The 21,401-nt window shown below is 37.9% G+C and overlaps 1 protein-coding gene across 6 annotated transcripts in view; it reads right to left on the minus strand.

Moving 5' to 3' along the window:
* Nucleotides 1–3,405: 3,405 nt before the first annotated feature.
* The window catches only part of CDKL5 (cyclin dependent kinase like 5), a 259,957-nt gene continuing 241,961 nt past the window's right edge, over nucleotides 3,406–21,401 (minus strand). For 3 of the 6 annotated variants that reach the window (XM_077145675.1, XM_077145673.1, XM_077145679.1), the window contains exons 16-19: nucleotides 11,858–11,957; nucleotides 7,739–7,861; nucleotides 6,442–6,561; nucleotides 3,407–3,826 (exon numbers count right to left, since the gene is read on the minus strand). In XM_077145675.1, coding sequence (XP_077001790.1) covers nucleotides 3,440–3,826; nucleotides 6,442–6,561; nucleotides 7,739–7,861; nucleotides 11,858–11,957 — 730 coding nt within the window. In that variant the 3' untranslated portion in view covers nucleotides 3,407–3,439. Of the gene's footprint in view, nucleotides 3,827–6,441; nucleotides 6,562–7,738; nucleotides 7,862–11,857; nucleotides 11,958–21,401 lie in introns of all 6 variants that reach the window. The other 3 variants (XM_077145678.1, XM_077145677.1, XM_077145674.1) reach the window with 2 other exon arrangements.

Genomic DNA, 21,401 nt, shown 5'->3' on the forward strand with positions numbered 1-21,401 from the left:
TCAAATACCTATAAAGTAACTCAGGGCTCTTCCCAAAGGATGTCTCTTTTAGCAGGCCCAAGACAATGGAAATGAACAAGAGGATTCCAGGGATTCAAGAATAGTGGTAGAGGATTCTTTAAGAGAATGTGATGTTGAAAAATTCATACCTGTACGTCTGCAGCCTGGAGAGAACAAGGCCAGAGCTGGGCTCTGCAGCCCGGTGGGCTCAGAATACTGGAAAGCAGGGCTCCTCAACCTCGGCACTGTTGATACTGGCTAATTCTTGGTTGTGTGGGGGCTGTCCTGAGCACTGTGGGATGTTTAGCAGCATCCCTGGCCTCCGCCCACTAGATGCCGGTAGCACCTCCCCCACCGTTGTGACAACCCAAAACATCCTCTGGGGGCAGACTTGCCCTGGTTGAGAACCACTGTCTCTAGGGCCCCTTAAGCAATCCTTTATGGTCTTGGGCTCCAGAGACAGGCTAACCCTAAGATCAAGACTGAACAAGGTCCAGTTAAGTTCATTTAAAACTTCTGAGAAGGAAAGCAAGGGGGATGGTGAAGTAAAAGTAGAAAAACAATGCAGAGTTTCTTTTCAAAAGTCCTCATTCACCTTTTTATCCTTTAGGAAGTCTAGGGCAGATAATAAAACACGTATGTCATAAATTCCCCTTCCTAAAGAAAATGCAAACTTTTGTGACTTTAAATCAAGTCCTTCTTATCACAGATGGAAATCTCCATAAGGACAGTAATTTGCCAACCAGAGGGGAAAACAACAGTTAAAAGCTAAGAGAGGGTCCTTTACATCTGAGGGAAAACCATTCCCCTGTAAGGAGGAAGAGAATTGCATGCTAGAAATGCAGATTGCAGTTTACTTACAGCGACTGAGGATCAATGGAAAGTCAGAATGGAAAAAAAGCTTAGAAGAGGATAAAAAGCTATCTTAAAAACACTAGTTGAAAACGTAGATATTTTCTGGCTCAAATCTGGGAATGTACGAAAAGTAGGTATTGACTTGTCATCAGTTAAGTTTACTTTGCTCTAGGTAGAAGGCAATTATTCTAGCCCTTCTTTGAAGAACCATCACTAATATAAATGGTCTTCAAACATCTGAGATCCCAGTGTTAACAAGGACAAAATCCTGGGAAACCAGCCTCTCGGTGACAGTGAACCTCAGATGCCACAGCATGGCAATGAGACCATGCAGTTCCTAAGCACACAGCACAGTGAGAAGTCTTTCAAGAGAAAAAAAAATGCAGTTTCTGGTTTGCAAAGGGGAATATAAGTCAATAACATCCAGGCAAAAACTGCTGAAGGTCTACCTTACTTGTATAGCAGAGCAGCTGCCTGAGAAAAGCCAGAATTCAGAGCTACTCAAATGGTACTGAATTGGTGAAAGAAACAAGATATAAAAAGAACTAAAGAGCATGCAAATCTACTGATTTTGATTCAAAATGTCTCAATAGTATCCAACTGAGTTTCCTTTTAGTGCCCATTACACTTATTAAAATTAAATAAAAAGCACCTTAAAATTACTTCTCTATATAATTGATACACATCATTATAATATTTATATAAAAATGCAATACACACACAATTTAAAAGCTTCCAAGAAACTAAGAATGTTTTCTTTAGACTCTTCATAATCATCAGAGCTATGATTCTTAAAATCTTAGAGGAGGGGGAACTTGAAATAGTACATTTCAATTATAGCTGACTTGATTCAGGGCTGATACTCTCAAAATTCCTGGACAAGTATTAATACTGACAGGCTATCTTTCTGAAAGGTGGGAGGGAACTTAAAAAATATTATTGCTAAGGTACTACTTCCAAAAATCGAATATATGAATGGATGATGGTGTTGAAGTGATTTCTGTCAAGGCTGGCCCAGTGACACATGGGTATAACACTTGTTGGCCAAAGGCCTTGGTGAAACTTGGGAATAATTTGGGAGCTGAAAGAGATCAAATGTGGGAAAGGTAAATACTGTTTGGACAATATATATCTCGTCAACAGAAGTGTGTCTCTCTATATATAGACACACACACACATAAATACAGGTGTGCACGGTAACAGTCCCAGGAAGAAAAGATGGATATAGCAATTTTCTCTACATCTGGAATTGCTTCAGGAGCCTTTTAAACATATTGGAAACAGCAATAATCCAAAAAAAAGCATTAAAAATATAAATGCCACACATGTATTTCACATTCTACCAGCTAAGGGTTTCCTATGCAGTGGACAGTATTCAGAAGCATAGAGGTGGTTTGCATGATCTGCAGACAGGGGCCTCCTAAAACCTTACAACTGGAATGTTCACTGGCAAATCTTTGGTCTATACTTTAGACTAATGCTAAGTAGAAGAGAACATTCTCTCTACAAAGACCCATGAGTAATACCTCGATCGATTTCCCCCTCATGTGCAACTAACATCCCTGGACACTATCAGGAGCTAAACTGTGCGAGGACTGAAATGAGACATGCTGTAGTTCTCTCTAGTCTATCCTACTTTTTTTTCTCCTGCAGATTTGGAAGTAGATGCTATATTTCATCTGCTACCAAGGATCATGTCTAGAGGGCTACTACTGGGGCCTGAATATTGAGTAGGGTTCATACTGTTACAGTCCCATGTAGCCACAATTCAACTCCCTTTAGTAGAAGTATAATACTCACTTCATATCACAAATGTATAAAAATATGGCAGATAGTGTCATAGCGATAGTTTCTTTAAATGAATATATTTATAAAACAGACAGATATTTACCATATATATATATTTATATGTAGAATAAAATACTCCTGATGCAATATATAAATGTTACTGTTTAGTTTTTATAGAAACTACTGTAGCTGTCCCACTGCTTCACAATGTTCCAAACAGCTCAAAATAACTTTACATTTAACATAAAAGGTATGATTATAACAGTACAATATTAATTATAAATAAATGTTACAAATCCTATCAAATATGGGAGTTTAGAAAACAATTTAAGACATACAGTTCATCTTCTAACCCTTCGAAGGGATACTCTTGGATTACAACATACCCCACACTTAACCTAGGCAGAAAAAAATGTGTGGTAAGGGCCTTGGTCGAGACATAAAGTTTTCTATCCCTTGGCAAAAGGGATAGAAAGCACATCCTGGCTTTCCCAAGTTCAACAGAGATGGCACTAAAGCTGGAATGTGAGGGGGAGAAACTGGCAAGAATTTCATCTTCCTTGATGGTACAACCTATCCACTCTTGCACAAGACTAAGTAACTCCTGCGGCTCTAAGATCCCTGACTAGCATTGGTGGCCGTGACGAGCCAGACGGCCCCATACATACAATATTGCACACACCTTCATAAAGCTGAAAAGACTGGCTTACCACCCTGCCCCAGCCCCTCCCCACCCCCCTATCCCTCTCCCCTCCCAACTGGCTGTTCCCTGCCCCTCCCCTACCCCAAGCACAAATTACAAGGCTGTTTCTTTTAAATCGTTCAGGTTTGGCATTCGTGATCGATTTGTTCTGTTATAAGGGTGCCCATTTGGCCCACTCTTGGCACCTAGCTGTTCAGAGTAGGAAGGCCCCTCTGTGGCACTCCTGGTCACAGAGGACACGTGCCAACCAGGGTCCATCTGACCTGGCAGCTGGAGGGCTGGTCTGCCCTTTGGTGTGGGCTCTTGCCGGATGTTACCACTCCCACTAGAGGCCTGGTTCATGGGGTGAATCCGAATTTCTGAGAAGGAATTTTTGGCTTGTTGAGTTGTTAAGGGCTGAAAGCGGGGATCTGAGGAAGCTGGATGACTTGAGGCTGAAGAGAGATGTAACAGCTTACGTAGTGATTTTAATGGCTGGCTCTGAAAGAAAGAAGATAATACACGCAGGGTTTAATTTAGACTAAATCATAGAGCAGGGAGGAAAGGGAGACCAGATCTGAGATGACTGCATGTAACCAGGGAGGGATGGCATGTGGGATGAGAGGCTAAAATGTTCAGCCTTATCTATTCTTTGGAAGTACCCCTCATTTTTTTCAAACAAGACAGAAGTTATTTTTCTCTAATGTAAAAGCCCAGAGATAAGAAACCTTGAGCTGGTATAGTGGCTCAGAGAGGACCCAGGCTCCTTCTGTCTGGCCATATCACATCTTTCCCATCATAGCCCACACTTCCATGACCCCATCCACATTCCAACCAGTAGGAAAGAGAAGAACAAAAGAAAGGTCATCCCTCTCCTTTTCGAGAAGGCGTCCCAAAAGCTCCACATGCTTCCACTTGTATTTCACTGGCCAGAACTCAGTCTTATGACCTTATCTAGACACAAGAAAAGCTGAACAAATAGAATGTTGTGGTTGAATAGCAATGTACTCAGTTAAAAATTATATAGCCCTTATTTGTTCTTATCTCCCTAATTTCCCCTCTCCCTTTACATTACAAAATCTGAATGTTTCCTTTTTCACTTATATTCACTTATTTTTTGTTGGAGGTGGGGTGCAGCAGCTGTAAAGTTTTTGGACTTAAAAATGCAAAGTGGAGAGAACACAAACCCCCTATAGAATCAAAAATATATTCAGTCACAAAAGACCTTTAATTCCTAAAATAGGATCACAGCTTGCCCTGTCTGTCTTTAGTGTGGCTGTAGCCAAAAGCCTTACTGGGTACTACAGTGAATAGGGAGAGACTTGGGCTTCCAGGCAGAAGGCAAGGTCCTGGGGGCAGCTCTGCCCTTCAATGGCCAACTATTCGCAAGCAAGTCTCACGCCTTATGCTTCTCACTGGCACTTGATCTCAGGACACAATGGGAGTTACTATCAGAAAAGATAAGAAAAAGTGCTCTGAAATTCAAGCCCCTCCCCATGCTATAGAAATATGACCAACCACTGCTGCTGGACTATGGCATTTGGGCTGCAGCCCTAGGCACTTCTGCCTTCCAATCTTCAGAACACCTTTACTCAGAGGGTCATGGTATAAGGGACATGCATTTAAGGACTAAGCAAAGTTTTAATAAAAATATTAAAGATCTCCAGGAACACTATAAGATTTGAAGGAATAGGGCACTGAAATCAAAGCAGACTGCTTGAGAATTGACCCAACTAGAAAGTGATCCTGGAGAAGTATCCTCCATCATTAAGGCAGTCATTCTAATGCAGTGCAGTGGCACCCAGAGGAAGTAGCACAGTACATTGCACACGGAGTGTGCGCAAATGTTTTGTTTCGCTTTTAAATTGTACAATAGCGCAATGAGGCCCTTGGTGAATTTAAAGCCTTGTTCACATGGAACTATCAAGCAATTATAATAAGCTGGATTCTGCTGAATATATAAAGGCACCTGAAAAGAGTTTCTTGGCAAAAGAAATGGTTTCATAAAAAAGGTTTTGAAGCCCATATTTATATGTATATTTGGTATGGGGTGGGGTGGGTACAGAATAGAATACCAGGCTCCACTCACAACCTTACAACCTTGTACTTTTAGTTTGGATATACATCCAGTAAACTTGGATATCTGGTTCTCTATATTAACTTAGAAGCAGAAAATGTAAATGACTGAGGAAACAGAATGGTAATTTGGGGATCTCTTGTCAGCAGCTCTAAGTAAGAGCTGACAGTTAAACAGAATAGCTAGGAAAACTATAAAAAGAAGACGCTGTCCCTCCAAATTATTACAGAAATCTGTGGTTATTTGTAAGCACAAGTAATCCTATAACCTCAAAATGTCTGAAATCACAATACAGAGGAATAACTGATTCATAAAAAACTGGATATGATCAAAACCAAGTTGGAAAATGCTACTGTGCTTATTATGGGATACTAAAAAGACAGAACATTAAAACATTTCTAACCCACATAGTTGTTTAAAGAAGGCAGACTTCAGTTATATGAAAAGTTTACTGATTGAATTTCTGCTTATTCCCCCATTAATGGCAGGATAAATGTGATTATGCAATACTTGTCTAATATGCTGTTCCTAATGTAACAATTTGCCCATTTCCCATTTGAAATAGTACAGATTTCAGATATTTAAACATTCTTTCAGGAAAACTTAGCATATGTCTTTCAAGGCCCAATTCATATGCTAACACCTTAAATAAAATCTCAATCATTTCCTCTCATCCTCCTGTACATTTTAAGGCATGTCTCACTTTTTACGATGAACTATGGTTATTTATGGATCTTCTACCTTCTGGGCTATACTGTATTTGTGGGCTGGGGCCATGTCTTATTTATCCCCCCTTCAATCTGTACCCTCTGCCCCCACACCAAGGTGAAGGCCAATGAAGGCTCACTATTTTCCAGTAGGATATAGATCACTAGAGGCAAGATTCATCCCGACTCCTAAGATGCATTTGACTATTAGTGAGGGTATATTTTGGGAAGTCTCTCAGCCTTACTGTAATATTGCTGCAATTTTCTCAACCCTGCTCATAAGACAGTCATCATAGCGTGGAGAGTCTAAGAGTAATGCAGGCTCCACTCACTTGTGTCTGTAGATCTGAGATCTTCTCAGGACGCCACTCCTTTGGTCTGCTGCTTGGGGTGCCAGCAGAGTGAATGGCTTTCTGTAATGTTAGAAGATCTGGGCCATCAGAATTGGGTACCTAAAGAAGAATACGGACAATAATTCATTAATGCATAACAATAAGCCTAAATAAAATATGCAACCATACCCAAGAGGAGGACAAAACCAAAAAGCAAATCAAATCAAACTAAAACTCAACCAAAAAAAAATTTTAAAAGAGACCCAACTAATAAAAGGAACCAAAACTCTCCCAATATTCACAGTGCAAATGATGCTAATTAAATTCTGCTGCCCTTTTAATAATTTTCCCTGCATTAGGAAAAATTGGCAGAGGTCATGCAGCTTTGTTAAAACCTCAACCCTTAGAACATTCCCATGCTGTTAGTTTTAGTTGCTGTAAAAGAGAGCAGTTAAATCAGGCTGTACCAGAAATTGCTGTCGTATCCTCATTTCATATTGCAGTTAGGTTATGAACCAGTTCAATAAAAGCAAAATTTTATCCTTCTGGGAAAAATGATCCAAACACTGTATCTGGTGGTGCCACAAGAGTCTAGAAGGCTTGTAAGGATAGTAAAGTGGAAAAGTATGGTTTGAATCATATTCCCAAAACTGCCTGGTAAATCTGGGTCTAGCATTATGTACTATGAAGTTGCTGTAAATTTGTAACACAAATCCCAGATGAATGCAATCTGTCTATTCACCAATTTTGGTGAACATAGGAGAGAAATACCAAATGCCAAGCAAAAAGCTTTAAACTAAGTGACCAGCAATAGCTAGAGCCAGGCAAGGAAAGAACATATCATCAACTAATAGAAACTGGTTTTTTTTTTTTCATGGAGCCCGCTAGCTCACTCAATTTGGTCAATTCAACTTGGTTTCAAAGAAACAAGCTGCAAACCAAGTGTTAAATTTGTGAGCCAAATGAAGAGATAATTGTTAATTGTAAATGTTAATCTAATTCTTTTCAGGAAATAAAAGATCTTATGAATACGATTTGCTGATGACTGGCTAATTGGACAATCCAAACTAGCCTTTTACTACTTTGTTAAAGAGTCTCTATGCTTCATCCCTTTTAACTGATTCAGAAAATCCAGAATGACAAAGAATTATATCTACGCAAATTTATGGAACTGGCTCAGGTACTTAACCAGCATAAAGAGAATATGACCCCATGAAAATAAAAGACATGCTGTTGTCATCAGTAAAACAAGTTTACTGGAGCAGATTTCAGGGCTACCATACATAAAAGTGGGTACCATGGGTGGAGTGACTACAGGAAGCTTTTTCAAAGAAGAACTATGCTTTAAATGATTCTTTGAATTAAAAAGAGGAAAGAGGGATTTCTTGATGGTTGGATTCTCCCCGTTGGTGGAATCTGTCTGCAATATAAGATACAAATAAACCAAATGCAAAAAAAAATAATAATAAAACCAAAAAACGGAGCTTTTATTGAAACTATTAGTCCTTGGAAAGCCCTCAAATGGTTAATTATTAACAGTTACTGAAAGAACTACTCTGTGCAGTGCATCTAGAGAGGTTCTGTGTCATTTCTTACCTAGATATAAAGATGCCAATAATGTAAATTCAAGACACATACAAACTTCTAAGCATATAAAGAAAATGTGGTTGTGATCACTCCCCACAGGAGGAGTGTCTAGAGCCCCACAGACATCTGCTTACATTAAGATAAAAAAATATGTAAAGATTTATTTCTTTATTATCAGAAACAGGATTATTTTAAAGAACTGTGTTTAAAGAGCTATTGAAGAGCTTTCATCTTTTTCTAATTGCTAGAGAAGACTTCAACTAAAACATCTACCATGTAAATTGCCTATTTAGAAAAATATATATATACTGCACTCCCTTATGAACTTGGTCAACTCTTGAACCAGAAAATATCATTTGGAAGAAAAATAACACTGTTGCAGGATATTAATGTTAAGAAGCCTCATTCTATACTTTTAGAAATATTTAACCAATGGAAAATATCTGACACAATTCAGAATACTGGTTTTCAAAGTGAAGAAACTAAAAGTTTAATCTTTCAATTAAAGCCTCATTTTCAGTTGAGATACTAACTAGGATATAATTACAAAGTTAACAAAGTCACCCTACGCTTTGAGGGCTTATGTAGCTCTCTGGATATGTAACTGAGGCCAGATTTCCCAAAGTACCTTCCAGATATGTTTGGGTCAAACTTACCTTAATAAGACAATTATTTTTTTGGCACCACCTTTCCCCATTTTGGTCTCAATTGTCAGAGAACTAAAATGTACATTGAGGTATTCAGATTATACTTTATGGCTGTGCGTATGACGATATCAGAGTAAAATATCCCATAAATTTTCCTGTTCCAATGACAGGAAGCCTAGGAGAGGGTTTAACTTTCATCACTAAAGAGGCCAGAAGAGAGAACCCAGAACCAAGTGGCCAGAGTCTCTCCACAGTGTGGGCTCATAATATGGACTGAGCCTGGACTTTGTATTCAGGAGAATCCAGTTCTATTCTCCCAAGTGACTGTGTGACTTTGGGCAGGTCACAATTTGTCTGGGCTCAGTTCCTACATTAGTGAAATAAAGAGCTTAGATTGGAGATCAACCTCAGCTTTAAAATATTATGCTTCTCTGGCATCAGATTTTAATTACTTAATCTTATGCAAAGGCCACAATGTCTTAAGTCTTCCAGAGCTCATTTTCTTAGTTTCTTTTTGCAGCCTTCTAGAAAATGGGGGATGTGATGGGGGATCATGTTTAAATGCTCATTCTACATGCTCTTTGGACATCTTACTCTAGACACCAAGGCACTTAATTTTAATTTCTTTTTCTTTCATTAAAAAATGCAGAGGTACAAACAGCTTGTGTTTTGGCATGTATAAGGCATTAAGGTCTATGAAGATATTCTGTAGTCATCTTATGTAGCAAAAATGAAACATATGGGTGGGCAATGGTGGCTCAGAGGCAGAGTTCTCACCTGCTATTCTAGACACCCGGGTTTGATTCCTGGTGCCTGCCCATGTTAAAAAAAAAAGAAACTTCTTTGCCCATGTTAACAAAAAAGAAGAGAAAACTTAAAAAGAAAAGTAAATTCAAATGGAAGACCTTAGAGGATAGTAATTTTCCCATTCACCCTAATCTATCATAGCTAAACATCTATTTTAGTTTGCTAAGGCTGCCTGAATGCAATAAACCTGAGATGGTTTAGCTTTCATAATGCAGTTTATTTAGTTATAAATGTACTAATCTGGGAAGGCACATGGTAACATCTGCTGGGTTTCTCTCCCAGCTTTTGGGTTCAAATGGCTTTCCTGGGATGATTCCTTTCTGCATCTCCAAACGTCTGGGTCTGAGCTGCTCTGAACTCCTCTTTTCTCACTCCTCCTTTTAAGCCTCACTCATTGCAGAAGGAATTCCCCTTAGCCTACCACAGATGTAATCAACCAGAGATAAAATCCACATGCTAATGATTTAAGTCCACAGAAACAGAACAACTGGGTACCATCATCTGGTCAAGTTGACACCTGAACCTAACTACTACACCATCTAAAGTTTGAACCAGATCTCGATTAATAAAGTTAATCAACATGTATACACTGTACTCATTCCATGTTGAGCCAGGTGCTTTAGGATTAATTTTGTGATTAATAAAGGCAGAAATCAAAAGATAAATCTATACACAAAACTGCCATTAATTTCTTAATCTCTTCTGCTTTCTGTCACTTAATCACCCTATATTGGCTGTAGACCTATCTGCAGTAAGAACAAAACAAAAATCTTGAAATAAAAATAATAGTGGTTAGGAGGAGGTGGCCTAAGTTTAATGTTCATAATAAATGAATATATTCTATGGACAATGACAAAAATTTTATTTTATTAGCATTTTAAATATTTTTATCTTCTTGAGGTTAAATCGGATCTTCCATTCATCCACTCTAAGTAATGTTTGTTGGACTGGCATTTTGCTTTGACATTCTGCTTTAAATGAGCTTCAGTTAGATATAGGTAGGTTTTTTTTTTTTTAATGAAAATTTCAGGAATATTATGTAGTCATTAAAGCGAAAATAGTAAAGTTTGTGTAGTAACATATATATTATGTTTGTATATAGATATATAGGTAGATATAGAGAAAGATATACTGCTAAAGGCCAGAATACAAAATTGTACCAGGAATGATTATTATTAAAAAACAAAAACAAAAAAAAAACCTCACCTTCTTTCCACAAACACACATAGGCTAAAAGGATAGAAGAAAATATGCCAAAATCCCAATACTGGCTGTGGTAAGGGGGTAAGATGAAAATTGATTTTCCTTTTTCTCAATTTTTCTGTAATGAACTCATGTTTGTTTTATAATGCAATAAAAATAATTTCATTTATAGAACATTTGTGTGACAGAAATCCATACTTAAGTGACTATCGTCTGACTCATCTTTACTTACCATGGAGTCATAATCCTAGAACTCTCATAATGGAAAAGGCCTCAGAAACACTGAGTTTAATCTACTCATTTTAGAGATGAAATCAATGAAGTCCATCCCAACAGGCCATTTTGACTATTCCTTTTTCCTCTTCAAATAAATGAGAGTAAATCATATGAAGTAAAACTAGAAACAACGCCATTTAAAACAGCTAACTTAACCTTGCTTAGTCTTAAAGGTTTCACAAATCAAAGTGGCCAAGAGGCCTCATTTGGGTGAAGAAATGCTTTGCTACTGCCCTGCAGCAGCATGTTCTTTTTTCCCCCCATGTCATTAACCAGCAGAATCCCTGTTGGGTGGTTCAGTGAAGTGATGGGGATGGTTCCATGGAGCCAGAGGGGGCCCAGAAAATAAGGCACATTCCATCTCACAGTTCAATCTCAAGATAAACTGTCTTCTTAGAAAAGAAAGCTCTGAAATGTCAAATACTATCTCCTTTCTGTTACTACACTGCCCAGAAACACATTTGTCAGCATGAGAATTCTATAACAAGCCAGAGGAACATAATGAAAGATGATTATTTATGAATCCTGAGATTCAAATGTAAACCAAAACCACTTCCTAAGTTTCTGCATATCTCTAAATCATCAGAGAGAAATAAATCCTGCAGATTCAGTTTTTATATGAATATACATTCACATGGATAGGCAGTTTATTTGGAGAGGGTTAAAGTGTTCTCTTTCTTCGAAATTAGATTTCTTCTATTCTTAGAGGTTGTACTGAATCTAGAAAAATCTCTGTGAGAGAAGACAGTTGTACAGAATTTCAGAAAGAGATAATACAATGTAAAGATATCAAGTCTCAACAAGAAAATAATTTTGACTGCCATATATAAAATATAAAATAGCCACAGAATAATGTAGAAACATACCATTATATATAGAAATTGGCAATCACTTACTGTTTGAGATTTCTTCTTTTTCTTTTTCATGGACCTGAAAAACCCTTGCTTTTCCTTCTCCTTGAGCTGTTCGGAATGACTCATATTTTCAGGACTTTTCCTAAATGGGAAGACATTTTTTTATCATATTGATTCTTCAAGGACTTTCTTACCATATGACAAATACACTGAATACTAAAAATCCATGTCACTGGGTTCAAACATCAATGAAGAATCAAGCACAGAAGTAAAGATCCTCTAGAAAAGCATGGGAGAAAATGAATACATTCACCATAGTTAACAATAATCCTTTGTTACAGGTTCATTCCAACTAGCAATTCGAGCATCATTACCAGTGACCTGTAACTGTGCTACAGGACTCTTTTCATGCTGCTGAAAATCTCAATATTAGAGATTCTGAAAAACACATGGGCATAAAGGATGCCTTTTCTGTAAGGCCTCCAACAGAAATAAAACAGAGACAGTTTCAATTTATTTTTTAAAAGCCACCTCAAGAAGTTTATTAGTGACTAGCCAAGTTATTGAACATAAAAATCAATGCTGGGAAAGATGGCCGAATAGAGTAGTTCAAGATTAGCCCTGCTCCAAGAAAGTTAGAGAAGGGACAAGGAGGGCAACTGAGGTGGAGATTCGGGAGTGCAGCTCACCTGGGAGAGCCTTTTGTACCACATGGGGAAACCCTGGTTGGGGAGGCCAAGGAATCGAGGGGCAGAAAGCTGGAGACTGGTGTGGAGGCATGGAGCCCAGAAGAATGGACAAAAGGGAGCGGTGGACTTGGAAGTAAGCCAGGCTGCACATCTTGGGCACGTTACCCTCACCAGTGCAGCCCCTTGATCGGTGACTCACCTCATACCCCACACACCCAAACCCCATCACCCGCTCCCATTCCTCACACTCCAGGTGCCCCACTTCACCAGCCCCCAGTACACATACCTGCCCCACAACCCCACCCCAAGTGCTGCCCAACCCACCTCTCTTGCACCCCTCCCGAGCACTAACTCCCCATCCCTGTTCTCTGCAGGTTGTTGCCACTGCATAAAGGCTGTGGGCACTAACCTCCATACCCACCACCTCAAACCTACAAGGACTGCTGCTATTACAATACTACCAAACTGTAATACAATAATTTTAGAAAACTGAATGAAGCTGAATGTGAGAATGATGGAGGGAGGAGGCCTGGGGACACAAATGAAATCAGAAGGAAAGATAAACGATAAAGACTGAGATGGTATAATCTAGGAATGCCTAGAGTATATAATGATAGTGACTAAATGTACAAATTTAAAAATGTTTTCGCGTCAGGAAGAACAAAGGAACGTCAATAATGCAGGGTGATGAAAATAGATGGTAATTACTATTTTAAAACTTTAACTTATGTGTGAGACTAAAGCAAAAAATGTTTTTTTGGTACAAAATTTATATTTTGACTAGTGCATTTCCTAATATAACTTAAGGGGACAGCTTAATTGAACACATAAGTACATGGAACCTTGAGTAGGGCATGAGATTTTATAGGTTTGTCCAGAGTGATGTCCCGATAAATCCTAGAGTGATTTCAATAGTGAATAAAAAAGTATTTGCAAAGTCCCCTTGGGGGAATGGTGAGTAAGGGGGAAAATTCAACTTCCCCAACTGGAGAATTCTTGATATTCTCACAAGCAGTAGGGACAACCAAAGCAATAGGCTGAGCCCTCAATCTTGGGGTTTGTTCATATGAAACTTAACTCCACAAAGGATAGGCTAAGGCTATTTAAAAAGAGGCGTAAGAGTCACCCCCAGAGAACCACTTTTTTTGCTCAGATGTGGACTCTCTCTCTCAGCCAGCACAACAAGCAAACTCACCGCCCTACCCCTGTCTACGTGGGACATGACTCCCCGGGGTGTGGACCCTCCTGGTAACGTGGGACAGAAATCCTAAAATGAGCTGGGACTCAGCATCAAGGGATTGAGAAAACCTTCTCGACCAAAAGGGGGAAGAAATGAGACAAAATAAAGTGTCAATGGCTGAGAGATCCCAAAAGAATTATCCTGGAGATTATTCTTCCGCATTAAATAGATATCACCTTTTTAGTTAAGGTGTAACAGAGGCTAGAGGAAACTGCCTGAAAATGTAGAGCTGTATTTCAGTAGCCATGTTTCTTGAAGATGATTGTATGGTACAGCTTTCACAATGTGACTATGTGATTGTGAAAACCTTGTGTCTGATGCTCCTTTTAACTACCTTATTGACAGACGAGTAAAACATATGGATTAAAAATAAATAAATAATAGGGGGAACAAATGTTAAAATAAATTTAGTAGATTGAAATGCTAGTGAACAATGAAAGGGAGCAGTAAGGGGTATGGTATGCATGAATATTTTTTGTTTTCTTTTTATTTCTTTTTCTGAATTGATGCAAATGTCCTAAGAAATGATCATGATGATGAATATACAACTATGTGATGATATTGTGAGTTATTGATTATATATCAAGAATGGAATGATCATATAGTAAGAATGTTTGTGTTTGTATGTTGTTATGTTTAATAAATTAATTAATTAAAAAAATTGCTGCTATATTAACAAACAGGAAATTATAAATGTTGGAGAGGATGCAGAGAAACCAGGACACTTATGCACTCCTGGTGGGAATGTATAATGGTGCAGCCACTATGGAAGACTGTTTGGCAGTTCCTTAGGAAACTAAATATCAAATTGTCCTATGACCCAGCAATAGCACTACTTGGTATATGCGTAGAAGAGCTGAAAGCAATGACACAAACGGACATTTGCACACCGATGTTCATAGCAGCATTATTCACAATCGCCAAAAGATGGAAACAAACCAAGTGCCCATCTACAGATGAGTGGATCAACAAAATGTGGTATATACATATGATGGAATATTACGCAGCAGTAAGACAAAATGATGTCCTGAAGCATATGACAACGTGGATGATCCTTGAGGACATAATGCTGAGTGAAATTAGCCAGACTCAAAAGGATAGCTATCATATGATTCCACTTTTATAACCAGCATAAAGATATAAGCAAAGGCTTATAATACAGAATATTGGGGACTTAGAATACATAGAAGCTAGAGATGGGTGAACTGTTAGCTAATGAGGTTGAACTCCCATATAAGGGAACAGATAGGAGTGTGGGTGGTTCTCTAGTGGGTCTATAAGTAATATTATCATATGGAAGATGAACAAGGTTGAAAGGGGTTGTATAGCCCTCACGTCCCACTGATTAACACTAGAAATATGAATTAGTTCTTGCAAAAATTACTTCCAAGATATGATTGTTGTATAAAGAGTGTTTAAATCCAGGGTACAGCAGAAAACGGCTTTTGCATGCTATGAGCTATGTAGAAAAGGAAACCATCAGCACTACCACAGCAACAGCAGAGGTACACAATGGGATGGACGAGAGTTAAGAGGAGGTTTAGATTTCCTGTTTGGCGATAGTGTGTTTATTGTTTTTTTTTCCTCTTGGGAACAATGAAATTATCTAAACTTGAGAATGTTGATAAACCCTGGACTTTGGGCCCTATACATGATACCCAATGAATGCAGGTGGCTGAAGGATGCACTGATGGAGAAGTAGGTTGGGAAACGATGGTGTATACTTATGAACAAAAGTTGTGTTGATACAAAAAAGGAACAAAGTTGTGAGGTATGCAACGATGTGAATGAACATGTGGGACATTTGGTGAGACAAAATAAGCCAGAAACAAAAGAACAACGCTATGGTCACCTTTAGAAAATACTTATAAGAAAACAGGGGCCTAGACTGTAAGCTTTTAGAGCAGACACATTAAATCCGGAGTGGTGATTATTATTTCTGGATTTTGAGAGGCTGTTTTATATATATATAACCTGATATTTAGAGATAAGAATGAAGCTGAACAGGTTGGGGTTAAAGTAATTCAGAACATAGGGGTAAGGAAGACAGTGTCTATATTTTAGAACCACACATATTCTTTGAGACCAATGGAAGAAAGGTTTATTTGATCAGAAACTGAAATTTTCTGTAGTGCATAATCTAATTCAATCTATCTGTATAGCTCATTAGAACAACTGAAACACAGAGAGCACAGAATGAGAAAAAGGTCCTTTAATCCTGTATAGATTATTATAAGGCCTGGAAATATCCTAGAGTATATTAAGCAGATATTCAAAAAGCATTGGCAAAGTCCCCTGAGGGAGGGGAGAAAGAATATGGAACTATTAAACCTTACCATCAGAGAATCCCCTGATACCGTGTCAATCACCCAAATCAATAGGCCATGCCCTCGGTTATGAGGCTTACTCTTGTGAAGCTTATGTAGGTAACACAGAAGCTTAGATTACCTATAGGCATGCCTAAGAGTTACTTCTGGAGGACCTCTTTCTGCTCAGATGCGGCCTAAGTCTCTCTAAGCGCAACTCTGCAAGTGAAATCATTGCCCTCCCCGCTACATGGGACATGACATCCAGGGTTGAAAGTCTCCCTGATGATGTGGGAGAGGACTCCCAGGGATGAATCCAGACCTGGCACCATGGGATCAACAATTACATCCTGACCAAAAGGGGGTAAAGAAGTGTAATTAATAAAGTATCAGTGGCAGAGAGAGTTCAAATAGAGTCAAGAGGATACTCTGGAGGTTGCTCTTATACAAGCTTCAGGTAGACCTTGCCAACCTGCCAACCCCCAACCAGGACCACTCCAACAATCCTAAAGAACACTTAGGGCAACATATAAGATTCTACAAGGGTTCCAGGCACTAGAGTAACTTTCCAGAAACCCACAACCTCCAGATGGGTCCCTGGTCCAGATAAGCTCTGAAACCTAGCCCAGCCTCTCCAGAACATCAGATAGTTCCCTCTCCCTAATCCATATTAGGAATCCAACTCCCAATATGAAAAATTTAGAGTTGCCATAGCCCAAACATTCCTAAAGAGATGGATGGAAAGATCAAAGATGATGGTGGAGTTATACAGAGAAGATAGGATTTAACAAATGAATATGAATGCTGAATCATTAAATAGATATCTCTTTAGTCTCCAGTATTTTAGAGCAGCTAGAAGTAAAAACCTAAAATACTGAAACTGTAACCCATGTCAAACTCTGAAATATTTTCTACAACTAATTGTGGTACTGTGCTTTGAAATTTATAGTTTTTTTGTATATATGTTATTTTTTCATAAAAAAGGAAAAAAAAAGTCAATTGTTATGATAAAAAATATTTAAGCCCTCTAGCCTCCTGTATTCTGGAGCAGCTAGAAGGAAAAATATGAGAGGATCGTATGGTAGCCCATGACAGATTCTGGGATCTGTCCTGTAACTACTTGTTGAAGAGTGCTTTGAAAACTACTGCTTTTTTATTTCTTTGCTTTGTACATATGTTATACTATACAATAAAAAAAGTTAAAAATAAAAAATAAAATAAAATAAAAACCTAAATAGCACAGGGCTAGAGATCAGGAGCCCTGGTCTGGTCTAAGGTCTGTCACTACTGCCCTGTGAGCTCCTAGCCATGATCTCAGGCCCATTAGTCCCTCCTGTACTGCCCCTGCCATTTAGATGTGTGACCATTCTAAGTCATTTGTCCTTTCTGAGACTGACTTTCTTCACTTAGGACAATGCTTTTTGTCATTTCCATAAGCTACCTATACCATTATCACTATATTTTTTGTTATTTGGCTCATATTTTTACTTAAGTAAATTTATATTAAAAGGAAACTTTATATTATTGCTGTTAATGGGAATCTAATATCATAAATAGTTGCCTTGAAAAGAAAGATAACTATAAAATTTATTATGATAAACATAAAACAATGTAATAAGCTTTGTCTGGATATGGTTGTCTGGCAAAGGTTCTCAGTCTAAGGTCTGTACTCTTTTATTAAAAATGGAGATGTGTTCCAAGAGTGCTACAGAAAAAAAAAAATTAATGTTACAGAAACATTTTAAATAAAAGTAAAAACTGCCTGAAACTGGAAAATGTCTTCATAAATAACTTAGAACACGTAAAACAAAATAAAAAGTAGTTAAGAAAAAATATAGACAGAAGGGATGCTTTAAAAAGCTAGCTAAAAATACTGGCATTGTGCTTAATACCAGTGAAGCCACCAGGTATTTTAATGAAAACCGAAGATATTAAGGGAAATAGGACACCTTGGCTATAGTATGTTGGTTACTTTTATGCTAAAAGAGGACCATATTATTTTATTTAATTTACAGTTTTTAAAAAGTCAACTAGCGTTTTTCCAGAAAAAAAGGTGCATTCCATGAGCTTTTTAATTTAAATTTGAATATATGAATATGGAAAACCATTTTCTCAAATGACTGTATTACTTCTATCAGTTATTCCCTAAAATCAAGTCATAGAAATATTAAAGGTAACAGAGCTAGTTTTAATTTGTGTTTCAGAACACTAACAGTGAGGAAGTTATTATAAGACCATCTAATAAAATATGAGCAAAACAGCATTCTACCTTTATTTGCTTAAATCTGTGTGAAGGCAGAAAAACATATAAACGATGGTAGATTCACTTGATAGAAAAATACCATGAAGGTATTAAAAATAAATCACACCTTCAACCAATATTCATTAATATGAAGGAGTATTCAAACTACAATACCAAACGAAAAACCCAGGATTCAAAACTTCCTACATGGACGTCATCAACATGGTGATATAAGACATTCACTGGAAAAGTCTCCCTAAAGAATCAACAAATAAAAGGACAAATCCCACTTGATCAAAACTCTGGAGGACCAGAGAGACTGGAAAAGGACTTTTCCACTTCACTGAATTGAAGAAAAAGAAAGGTCTTCCTATCCAAGACCAGATAGGAAATTTTTATCCTGGTCCTTGCCAGTCCAAACTACACCCCCTCACCTGGTCCTGTGCAGCTTAAGAGTCACATAGAGACAGCACAGCTGGGTCCCTCCAGCTGTGGATACAGACTATTGAGCCACTCACAGCAGCAAGTTAGAAACCCCATGTGTATACAGGCACAAGGACCCAAATCTGCAAAGATTGAGGGCAGAACACAAATGGCTGAGCAATGCCAGATACAAAAGGGACTCCAGGCACTGAAAAAAAAAAAATATATATATATATATAAATAGAGAGAGAGAGAGATGCACACACCATGGCAGAACAGTTGCCAAGTGGTGTACACACTCAATCCAGTTTCTGTTGGCTGGACTACTTAAATGCAAAACAGACTTTTTTGGATTGAACCCAAGTGGGTCCTCAGGGCAGGATACCACAACAGGGAAGAAACCAGAGGCACAAAAGCCTCCTAGGGAAAAAAACAAACAAAAAAAGGTAGGGGCTGGTGGTGCTGAACTCCTATGTTATAAGACAGGACAGGTCTCAGAACTGAAAAGTATAAGGAAAAGGCAGTACTTTGTGAAGGACAGAATTTAAACAAATCACAGGAGCTGGGGAGAAAATTCTGTACAAAAACAAACAGAATAGATCAAGATTCCTGGAGAAGGAATACAGAAAACGAAGCTCTGTCTTGGAGGTGGAACAACTGCCAACAAAAATGCAATCTTAAAAACTGTACAGCATAAAAAGGGCAAGAATCAGAAGAGCTGAAAAAATCTGAGTAGACACGGGCTAATCTAAAGGTCTAGAATAAACTGGACCAGGCATCAAAGAAGAGTCTTAACACAAAGCCAAACAAAAGTAAAACCCTAGACAAAAGGGAGAGATGAACCTTTAGATTTAACTTATCAAGATAATGAAATGCCAAGACATCAGCAAAAAAAGCACAAGCCATACTAAGAAACAGGAATATATGGCTCAGTCATGGGAACAAATTAAAACTTCAGGAAAGACAGAATTTGGAACAACTAATCAAAGAAGTTCAAATAAATCTCCTAAATCAATTCAAGGAGATGAAGGGTAATATGGCCATAGAGCTAAAGGATATTAAGAAGAACAACTATAAAGAAGTACTTGAAAATATAAAATAATGGGGCTGCAAGGCATGATAATGGAGGTTAAAAGTACACTAGAGGCACACAACAGCAGATTTGAACAGGCAGAAGAAAGAATCAGCTAACTAGAAGACAGGACAACCAATGTCATACAGTCAGAAGAGCAGATAGAGAAAAGAACAGAAAAAATTGAGTAATGTCTCAATGTCTCAGGGATTTGAGTGAGAGCATGAAGTACACAAACAATCATATGCATCTTGGGTGTTCCCAAAAGAGAAGGGAAAAGGGGCAGAAAGAATATTAGAGGAAATAACGAAAATTTCCCAACTCTCATGAAAGACATAAATACACATGTCCCAGCAGTTCAATGTACTCCAAATGAATAAATTCTAATAGACCTACTCTGAGACACATACTAATCAAAATGTCAAATGACAAATATAAAGAGAGAATCCTGAAAGCAGCAAGAGAAAAGTGATTTGTCACATAAAAGGGATCTTCAATAAATCTAACAATTTCTCATTGGAAACCATGAAGGCGAGAAGGCACCGGCATGATATATTTAAGGTACTGAAACAGAAAAATTGCTAGCCCCAAATTCTTCATCCTACAAAACTGTCCTTCAAAAGTCATAGAGAGTTTAAAAATTCAGACACACAGAAACTGAAAGAGTACATAAAAAAAAAAGACCTGCCCTATAAGATTTACTAAAGGGAATTCTGCAGGTTGAAAGGAAAAAATAGGAGGGAATGGCTTGGAGTAATGTAAAGAAATGATCATCTTTAATAGGAGTAACTAAAAGGGTAAATACAAAATTGTAGCATCAATTTGTAACTCTAGCTTTTAATTCCTATAAGTGAGAATACAATTGAACAAGAAAAAGGCGTATTTCCTGATAATGGCCATGCAAAATATACAGAGATAATATGGGAGAAAAAAACATAAAGGGGGTAAACAGAGGGATATGGAATAAGAGAACATGTATGTAATCGAAGCTAAATTCTTATCTTTTCAAATTAGCAGATTATAGATGGAGGCTGTGTAATACAAACCGCAGGCTAACCACAAAGAAAGGTTTTTTTGAGAATTAAAATTTTATTTCTTTGCAAAAAATTTATCAGGAGTAGTTTTAACAGTGCTTGCCCTCTTATTATACAACTTACAATATGGAGCTACCATCTTTTTTATGACGTGGCAAACTGTCATACTCCTAAGTTTGGATAAGCCTCTAAAATTTTATCCTTTGTACTTTCAATGTCATGAAATGTCTTCAAGAGTTCCTTTAATATGAAGATTCTGGCAAGAATCACTTCCTCTGAGTCATCTTCATCCTTTGCATCACAGCCACTTTCCTCACTTATGTCTGTAAGTCACCTTCAACAAGTTCCCTCGCTGCATATCTAAGGTCTCTTGAACAGAAGCAGTGTCAACATTCCCAAGGTCAGTCATTTCTTCTCTAATTCCATTTCCATTCCATTTGAATCTTGCAAAAAAATTTTGTATAGTACTGTCCTGCACTACTGTGCAAAACAAGGGCCGCTGGTAATTCCTGGAATCTGGGGGTGAACTTCACCATAGTATCTTTATCTGAACCAACAGTCTCAACAGATAGCTTAATAT

Source organism: Tamandua tetradactyla, chromosome X, assembly GCF_023851605.1.
Source record: "Tamandua tetradactyla isolate mTamTet1 chromosome X, mTamTet1.pri, whole genome shotgun sequence".
NCBI classification, from domain to species: domain Eukaryota; kingdom Metazoa; phylum Chordata; class Mammalia; order Pilosa; family Myrmecophagidae; genus Tamandua; species Tamandua tetradactyla.